General features: G+C 51.7%; 1 protein-coding gene across 1 annotated transcript in view; it reads left to right on the forward strand.

Annotated features, from left to right (window-relative positions):
- MAPKAPK2 (MAPK activated protein kinase 2) overlaps window positions 1–8,955 on the forward strand; it is a 73,621-nt gene extending 64,666 nt beyond the window's left edge. Inside the window, 6 exon segments of the mRNA XM_067531576.1 lie at window positions 1,742–1,868; window positions 2,620–2,695; window positions 3,681–3,805; window positions 5,216–5,301; window positions 5,442–5,522; window positions 6,756–8,955. Coding sequence (XP_067387677.1) covers window positions 1,742–1,868; window positions 2,620–2,695; window positions 3,681–3,805; window positions 5,216–5,301; window positions 5,442–5,522; window positions 6,756–6,899 — 639 coding nt within the window. The 3' untranslated portion in view covers window positions 6,900–8,955.
- Window positions 8,956–9,408: the final 453 nt, after the last annotated feature.

Here is a 9,408-nt window from a genome sequence, read left to right on the forward strand (position 1 = left end):
CAGCCGCTCCCTAGCTTGCATTTAAGAGGCCCACTGAGGCGAACAAGCCTTGAGTAACTCATGCTTTTTAAGAGGCAGGGGAATTGCGAAATGGGGTGGAAGAACAGTGCGGCTCACGGCTCCGGTTGTCTCATTTCAAACAAGAGCTGACCGCTGTACTCTTGTGCTCCAGCCTTCACTAATATGGGGACCCGACGTTTCAGATCAGGAGGTGGGCTCTTCCAAGGTGGGGGTGTTTGGGTCATGGGGTTTTTGGTGTTGGCCCCATCTCTCTGCCCATGTCTATGGGAAGGGCCTCAGTTAAAGAGCTGGGGGGAAAGTGCCCACCTGCCGCATCTGTGGCCAGCCTTGGGATTTAAATGCAGGCTACCTGCAGAGATCAGGCAGAGCCCGTAATAGAGACCATGAGATGGTGGCTGGCTTAGCTTAGGGGGAAGAGGATAACTTGCTGAAATTGAAGTCCCCTCCACTTTGGTATGTGAACCTGGCCCTTATAATTTCCCCTGCCTTCCAGGGTGATTTCCATTGAGAATAATGAAGTTGTCTAAAAACGGCATTTCCTTTCTTCAAGATCAGAGGAATTCTTAAAGGGCGAGGTCTGTGTTGAGCTTGAGTTCAGTTGTAAGCTGGCAGGACTTCCTTGTTCGTACGGTCTTATATTTCCATATCGCGCCTGTCATTCAAAGAGTTTTACGGACTGGGGTGTGGGTGTGGAGCCGGTAATGTTCAGAAACACAAACCCTTCACTCACCTGCGAAACACAGCCACCTCACAGCAGCTGTTCCGCAGTCACGCAACACCACGGCCCAGAACAGGAAGTGAAGAAGAGTCCCACGTCCAAATGAAATCCCGGGGAGTTTTGCAGAGGCAGAATAGAGCTACTTTGATTGGAATTTCCCCAGGACACTGGGGCTAAACACCCCCAGCTGGCAACTTCCTGCTATCTCAGAGTTGATCAGATTCACAAATTGCTAAGGTGCACGCTCTTACCTGAAAGATGCAGCTTCCCGGTTGAGGAGATTATGGTGTGGGAGGGAGAGGAGAGATGGCTGTCCAGGGGAGCCTGAGGAGCGAAAATTGTGTCGGGAAAAATCAATGCAAGTTTTCTGAAAAGTACCAAGCCCCTGGGGCCAGGGATGGGTTCAGGAATAGCTTTGTGAGGTTTGCCCCTCCCTAATGATTATACACCCCCACACTGCCAGTGTCCACATCCCTCCTCTTAGAGCTTCCCTGTCGATTGGGGAGGGAGGCTGTGCTCGCTGCCAAATATCCCTGATCTCAGTCACTGGCCTGGACCAAATCTCCGAAGGGGTAGACTTTTACTTGAACGTGTTGGGGTTTGCAGAACTGTCCTGGAAGTCCCACCAAGTGTGCCCTTCTCGTTGTATCTTCACACATCTGCTCCTGGACCTAGCTAGGAGCTGGAAGGCTCGGGGGTGCTGGTGGGGGGGGAGAAAGGGCGATCCTGGGATCTCGGAGCCTGATGCGTGACCCGCTTCAGCTTTCACCTACCAGGTCTTGCCCTGGGGGGGGGAAATGAGGCAGCGAGAGGCCAAGAGTTGAGCTTGCGATGGAGTGAGTAGGACCCTCCGTGGCTAACTTAGCTCCCACTGATACGTTCACGGTCACATCTTCTGTGACGCGCACATACCAGCACCATTCTCACGCTGCCCCTGCCCGCAGGAGCCCTGAGGACTTGGCCCAGCGCTTAGTTTGCTTTTTATTCATTGTGTTTTTGCAGCCAGAAAACCTCTTGTACACCTCGAAAAGACCCAACACTGTACTAAAACTCACCGACTTTGGCTTTGCTAAAGAAACCACCACGCACAACTCTCTGGCCACGCCGTGTTACACACCTTACTATGTGGGTAAGTCGCTGGGGAAGCTGAGATGCCTGGCCCCTTTCCAGGGAATGGGGATCGCAGGCATCCGGAATCTCCCATTATTGCTGCTGTTCTGTGCAGGGAAGGCCAGGAGCTGTAGATTCATAGACTGTAGGGCCAGAAGGGACCATCTAGGCTGACCTCCTGTATAACACAGGCCGAGAACCTTACCCAGTCATTTCTGCATCAGGCCCATTACTTCAATTTCAGCTGTAGCTGTCGCACGGGGTAGGGATGGGCCTGAGAAGCAAAACTCTGATCCAAACAGTCCCATTGTTTTGGGGTGTTCGGATCTGACATTTTGGGGTGGCCCCCCCCGTAACGAAAGGTAAGATGGGCAGCTCTAGAGCTGAGAAGGCTGTGGGTTCCCAGCCCCGCGCCAGTGTCAAAATGCAAACTCCTCAGCTGGGCAGCCCAAGGGGCTGGTGTGACTGCAGACATGGCCTGAAGATCTGTTCCTCTGCGGTCCCTGCTCAGGAGTTGGGGGCTGACGCTGACACTCGCAGCCAACTTAATGCAGTCCCAAGTGCAGGGCCGGGTGTTCCACGCCGAGCAGGGGCAGCGTGTCTCTCCTCTTTCTGCATTGCACCTCGCCCGCCTCAGGGCATCGGATACACAGTTAACGGTGTGGGCACGCTCTGCTCCCTCCAGAGGCGTCACTCATGTGCTTAGCCCCTTAGCCCCCTTGTGCCATGTCTCTGTCTGTCTTGCCAATTTCTACCCTTTCTCTCCCCAGCTCCGGAGGTTCTGGGCCCGGAGAAGTACGACAAATCCTGTGACATGTGGTCGCTCGGCGTCATCATGTACATTTTGTAAGTGAGCCATTTCCCCGGTGCCATCCTGAGCGGCGCTGCTCCATGTCGCGTAACCCAGGGGAGCTGCAGCTTCCACCCTCTCCGCGTCTGTAACCAAGCTGGCGCGCGGGGTGTTCCCCGAGCAAAGCGCACAGTGCCCTCTCCCTGAATCTGGCCAACCGGCGTACAGGGAAGTCTGCGCTGGGCTCATTTGTGAACATCTGACTTCCTCCTCCTCCTCCTGCTGCAGAAAGAAAGACGCTGGTCTGGGACGGTCCCCGCGAGCCCTGCCTTGCTGTTCAGTGTGGGCTGCCTGACCCAGACCCACCCAGGACAAATGACTCTCTGCAGCAGTGAAACGATCACGGAGATCAGAGATGGGGGCAAACCGGCTGGGTCACTTAGGGGACGTCTATGCTGGAATCAAAGACCCGTGGCTGGCCCGGGTCCGCTGGCTTGGGCTGTGGAGCTATAAATCGGTGTAGAGACCTTCGGGGTTCAGGCTGGAGCTGGGCTCTAGGGCCCCTCGCCTGTCTTGGGTCCCAGAGCTCAGACTCCAGCTCAAGCCCCAACATCTGCCTGTGTCCCGTGAGCCCGAGGCAGCTGACCTGCGCCAGCTGTGGGTGTGGAAATGCTGGGTGGACAAACCTTTCGGGCCAGAGCACCTAAAAACAGAGAGAGGAGCCAAATGGGATTTTCAAAAGCACCTGTTGTCAGCTGAAGGACTTTCTTCCTGCCCCCCCTTTGCTGTCAGTCCGGCACACTGTGCAGACAGATGTCACCCGCATCCTCCTGTACAGCTGTGTCCCTCTTACAAGGGCAGGGAAAACCCATTTCAGCTGTCCAAGGATGTTGCTAAGCAAAACTGACCTCTGTTTAGAATGCAAGCAAGGAAACTTGATCTAGTAATTTTCTAATGAGTGCCCCAGTCTAATGCAGGCTAAAGGATTTCTCCTCTGCTGATCATGTCATTTCTTTCTCTCTCTCTCTCTCTCTGACTCAGGCTGTGTGGTTATCCTCCTTTCTATTCCAATCATGGTCTGGCCATTTCTCCAGGCATGAAAAAACGAATCCGGATGGGCCAATATGAATTTCCCAACCCTGAGTGGTCGGAAGTGTCCGAAGAAGGTAAGAGCTGTGGCAGAGTGTCTGCTCTGTGAACGCGCGTGTCCCCGCTACCAGAACACGCTCCTTTGTTCAATAAAACATGGGCATCCTGGCACTTGCAGAAGCTATGCAGGTGTCACCTGCGATGGAACCCACAGGACTGCTTGTCTGAGGCTGGCAGTGCGAGTTCCCTTTTCTGGGGCGTGTCAGGTTTGTGGCTGTCATGCCCGATGGGAGAGCTCAGCCTGTGTGTGTCTGCGCTCTCCAGTTATAGAAGAAGGCCGTGTCTAATGTGGGGATCTGCCCTGTTGCAGCCAGCAGTGTAGCTGCAGTGGGGCAGACTCCTAGTGTGGGGAAGCTGTGACTTACACTGGCATCATATATGCCATTGGAATCGTGGCTTTGCCTGTCTGCACTGGGGGTTGGCACCTGTCACAGTTCGGGGCTCTTGCACTTGGGTTCCTCTGCCCCCATGGTCCACCAAGGGCACCCAGCTTAGGCTCCTGGCTCCCCTGGCCGTCACCTCTCTTGGGTGGAGACCTGCGTCTCCCTCCCTCCTGACTAGGGTATTCCCAGGCGGTACGGTTCCCTGTCTTTGTCATGTTATTCCCAGCAGGGACGGGCGGCCCGAGCAGGCCTGCTTGCCTTCTTTCCAGAGATGGCTAACAGTGTGACTGCCCGCAGTTGTAGATAACACACAGCTCTTTTTATGCAAGCCTGTGCAAATGCTACAAAGATACGAAAAGCAATAAAAAAAAAAACAACAACAACAAAACCCCCACCCCATAAACTTACTTAGCAGAGTTCACCCCAACCTGAACATGGGCTCTGGCACCTCTCCCTGGTGGTTTCCTTGTGGCTTCAAGTTCACCCCAGCTTCAGGTCAGAACACGCACACAGTCTGGTGGGGCCTCAGTGGGTCCCGTCCTTCCTATTCTTCACTAAGGATTGGGGCCTTCCGTGGGCCAGGAGTCCTGTCCGTTTGCTGGATCAGGAAGAAGGCCTTGAGCCTTGTTAAAACAAGGCTATTTATCCAAAAACCCTTCCTTTGTCTGCCAGTCCCTGGAGAATCCCGCTGGAACTAGTATATGCACACCTCTTCAGAGGGTGGCTTCCAAAGGTTGATAGCCACAGGAGTCACATTAGCATCCCACTGCTCCCAGGGAAGGCACATGCGGTCCTGCTATACCACAGCCACAAGTCCGTTTTTAATAAGGTCTGAATCCTCATTTAATGAGGTTTATCTTCATTCCATAAGGTTTGCTTAGGATATTACAGGAGACCGTCAGTCTGTCACAGCCCCAATGGATTTGAAGTCCATGAAGGGATCTGCAGAGGTTGTGGTAGTTGCTAGGGCATAGCATGTGCTTGGGGAGAATATATCTCCCACGTGCTGCTTTTTTATTGACACCTCCCCGCTCCCCTCTCCAGTTAAACAGTTGATCCGGAACCTGCTGAAGACCGATCCGACCCAGCGGATGACAATAACGGAGTTCATGAACCACCCCTGGATCATGGTAAGTGTGCGACTTTCTAGAGGCAAAAGATGGAGCCCCAGAAATGTGGCGGCTGCTGGGACTATGAAACGGAAGGGCAGGGACTGCAGGGAATTTTACTGGAGGCTCATCCTATGTCTGTCTTATTCTCCCCTCTAAAGCAATCGATGCAGGTGCCCCAGACGCCGCTGCATACTAGTCGAGTCTTGAAAGAAGAGAAGGACTTGTGGGAGGACGTCAAGGTAAAATCTCTGAATTGCTTCTGTCCCTGACTCACCTCTGTTCCAGGAAGCACAGCTGGGACAACCTGCTCTTCATGCGTGCAGCCTCAGTGGGCATAAACATCGTGCTTGGGGACTGGGAACTCTGCCAGCAAAACCATGTGCCCACACGGAGTAGCTTGCAGGATCAGAGCCCTTATTTGCTGTACTAAATTTAGTACTCATAAAGGACGCTTCCCTACACAGAAATGATATAGAAATTACACGGGAGAGAAGAGAGTATTGGGAGGCGAGAACTTCTATTCACAACGCATTTCTATTAGAGTCCTGTAAATAGGAAATCAGTGTAATCAAGGGGCTGAAATAATTTCGTATCCACATGCTAAAACAAATGTCAACTCATGGGATTAGTGGCAGTGCGAAGCATTTTCTCCAATCATTCCCTCCAGCAGCTTTGCTGTGGTGTTGGCCCTCGCTGCTCTGCTAACGATGTATTGTTACTAAGCATGTTTTTGGCCGGGTCTGCAAGCTGACCTGGAGGGAAGGGTTGGATGATTGTCTTCGTGGCCTCTTCAATCCTCGGCACATCTGCTGACGCTGCTAATAAAGATGTTCCTGTGACGTGAGCCTGAAGAGCTGGATGGAGGCCACCAGCTAATTTCGCTAGACAGCTGTTGGATAGTAACGGGGCAGCCTGGGGGTTGACTCTGGCACCGGGTGTGTTTGTGGTGCTGTATATATTTGAGAGGGCTACTTGTTCACTAGCAACTGAGCCACAGACCACCCAGCGGGAATGCTTAGTGATGTGTGAAATCATTTGGTCCAAGGAACAACAGCTAGGTTATAGGGTGAACGAGAGCCAATGGCTGGAAAGAAGAAGCTAGACAAATTCAAGTTGGAAACAAACCCCAGATTGGTAACAGTGATGGTCAATAACCATTGGAATAGCTTTTCAAGAGATCTAGGTGGATTCTCCGTCCCTTGGAGACTTAAAATCAAATTTGGGTGTCTTTCTAAAACTGTGTGTATGTTCAACTAGAGCGAGTAAGCTTGGAGGTAGAGCCATTGTGTGACCAGCCTGTGCTATGCGAGAGGTCGAATGATCATAACGCTATGGTCTGGCCGTAGGATCTAGCAATGTCTTGGGCAGGGGACACACGCGTGTCGGTATGGACGACGGACACGCGGGTTCTAGCACTAATGTCAGATGCCTCCACCCCTAACCAGGCCCCGTGTTTTACTTTGTGTTTCTAGGAGGAGATGACGAGTGCCTTGGCCACCATGAGAGTAGATTACGAACAAATTAAGATAAAGAAAATTGAAGACTCCTCCAACCCTTTGCTCATGAAGAGACGAAAGAAAGCGAACCCTTCTGAGCCGACAGCACTCCCTCACTGAGGGCTACCTCCAAGCCCTCCCCGGCCGTCGAGAAAGCAATAGTATATATATATAAATATATATATATATTTTTTAAGAAAAGGACAAAGACAGACTTCATCAAACGCATGGAATTCAGACTTCTATGTCAGACTAGTTATTTTTTAGCTGCCCACCCATGTTTCTAGCCTTTTTTGGAGCAGGTGAGGAGATGCCCCCTGTGAGACACACATTTTTATTTTTAGTCTGAGAGTTGAACAGCTCCATTAATTTGGGGGAAGAAAAAATAATGTTTTGGTGAAATATTTTTCCCCTTCTTCCTTACAAAGACATGGAAATTCCTCTGGTGACCTTTTTAGGGTATATAATATATAAATATTTTTAAAAACTACTGTAAAGCTGAAACCCAGACAGTATGTTCCCCGTGCAAAGCGCTGGCTAGAGACGAAGGCTTCTGGCTTTTTTGGCTAGTGCTGATGGATTAGCCCCTCAGGTGAGCGTCTGGTAAATGCAGGCTGAAGCGAAGGGGCTCCGGGGTAGGAATATGCCATGTGGCTTCTAGTCCCTTCAACCCTCCTTGTCTTAACAATTCCCCTTCAGGGGCTGGTGATTTGGGGGTTCTTGGGAGAGGCCTGTGGATCTGCAACTCCTTTGCACGCTTGGAAAATTGTTCTTTAAAGGTGTGGTGGCAGAGATCCTCTCTAAACAGGAAGCCTTGACTCTAACCAGGCATGCACAGGGTCATTCTCAATTGCCATTGTGTGTGTCTGGGATGCGTGTATGTACACGTCGGGGGGGGGATGTCGTTTCTATGGGAGTACAAGAGTACATGCAGTCAGTGATGTGTTCTCTCTGTGGGGTCTGTAACATGCCTGGAGTTCAGTTCTAATCTCAGGGTGTTTTTGGGGGGAGGGATGACGATGTCTCTAACAAATCCACTACAATGCCCCCTGCCTTCTTGGGATTAGACCAGAGGTGCCTAAAGCAGGTGCCCTGTTGTCCTGTTTTCATGAGTGTCCCATGCTGTTGGTGCCAAACCCTTTGCAGGGTCTGCAAGCTCTTGCGATGTTGAGAAGTGGCAGGTTGCAGAAAGACCCGTGCTCCCTCGCCATTCGCCTGCCCGGTCTTTCCCTGGGGCGCTGGGCCATTCGCCCACTGTGCTGAGCACGGCAGACGGGAACTCCCACTCAGCAGAAAGTCACACCTGTTCAAGACTTGCAGCGGAGGTGAAAGCAGAGGTGGGCGAGCCTCTCAGTGGGCCCCAGCACTGACCATTGCGCGTGCAGGAGGCCAGTCCCTTCCACTCACCCCAAACAAATCTGTTCCTACCCCACTCTGATATGGGAAAGACCCTTACCCCGCATCGGGGAAGCAGGAGTCAAATTGGGGCGCTTTTCTCTCCCTTCTCCACTTCCCCTACTGAGCCGTCTGGTGGTGACTGGTGTGGATTTCAGTTCCTGCAGTGCTGTGACATTTCTTTAAGCTCTTTGGCTTTTACTTACCCCCTGTGGCAAGAAGCCACTATGGGAAGAAGCCGATCAAGGTCCCACCAAGAAAAGCAGCTGACTCAGGCCTGGATGGGAGAAATTGGGAAGGTAGCTAAAAGATCAGCTGGGATTTGAGCACTGACCCCTTCCCTTCCTTTCCTCTTCCCCAGGACCCTGGCTCATGGTGAGCTCCCAGCTGGAATCCCATGCCTCTGTTTGCCCACACGCTACCGGAGGGGGAGGCAGCTCCTGACTTTGTCTGTGCCCCCCCCCCCTCCATCGTTCTGCCCTTGGTGGTATTTGGTGTTTGCAACCATTCTCTACTCCTGGAAGCAGAATAGCTGCCTTGAAGTCTTTAGTCTATGATTTTTCCCCCCCTTTGTCACATTGTTTCACTGCGTTTTAATGTGTTCAAACAAAAAACATTTTTAAAGGAAATGTTTAGTTTTTAGGTGACATTTTAGGCACTGTATGGAATTTGAATTTGTGTTAAAGACAAGTTTTTAAATTTTTTTTTTCCTTGTCTGTTGGCTTATACTAATCCTTCTGGTCTGCTTTTCCCTCTTTTGGATTAAAGACACTTAATGCGTCATGCAGTCTTCCTCCTCCTTGCGTGTGTGGTAGAGCGGAAAGCAGCGTGTTACTCTAGACTGGCTACTGGTGATCTTCATGGTGCGATATTAAGGGCTTCATTTTTTTTTTTTTCCAGCAGGGCTGAAAACGATGTTGGGTGGAATTCACCCCGGGTCTAAGCGAAAGCCCATTAAAGTCCGTGCAAAAACTCTCAGTGACTCTGACTCCAGTTCTCCAGGCACAGGGCCTATGCACCACAACAGGCTTATTTTGATGGCTTAAGTGGAACTGGAGTGTGCATAGATCTTTTGCACAGGGGTCGATTTTACTCCACTGATTTCAGCTGGAGCTGTGGGGATGCTTCGCGGTTCTCCTGAAAATCAAGGCCCCCCCGTCTGGCCATTGCCACTGCTCTGTGCAGGTGGGACTTCTATACCCACGAAGAGCTCATAGCAGGTGTGGGGCCGAAG

This window comes from Emydura macquarii, unplaced genomic scaffold, assembly GCF_026122565.2.
Source record: "Emydura macquarii macquarii isolate MOO-44397 ecotype Brisbane River unplaced genomic scaffold, CSIRO-AGI_Emac_v2 contig_3220, whole genome shotgun sequence".
NCBI classification, from domain to species: domain Eukaryota; kingdom Metazoa; phylum Chordata; order Testudines; family Chelidae; genus Emydura; species Emydura macquarii.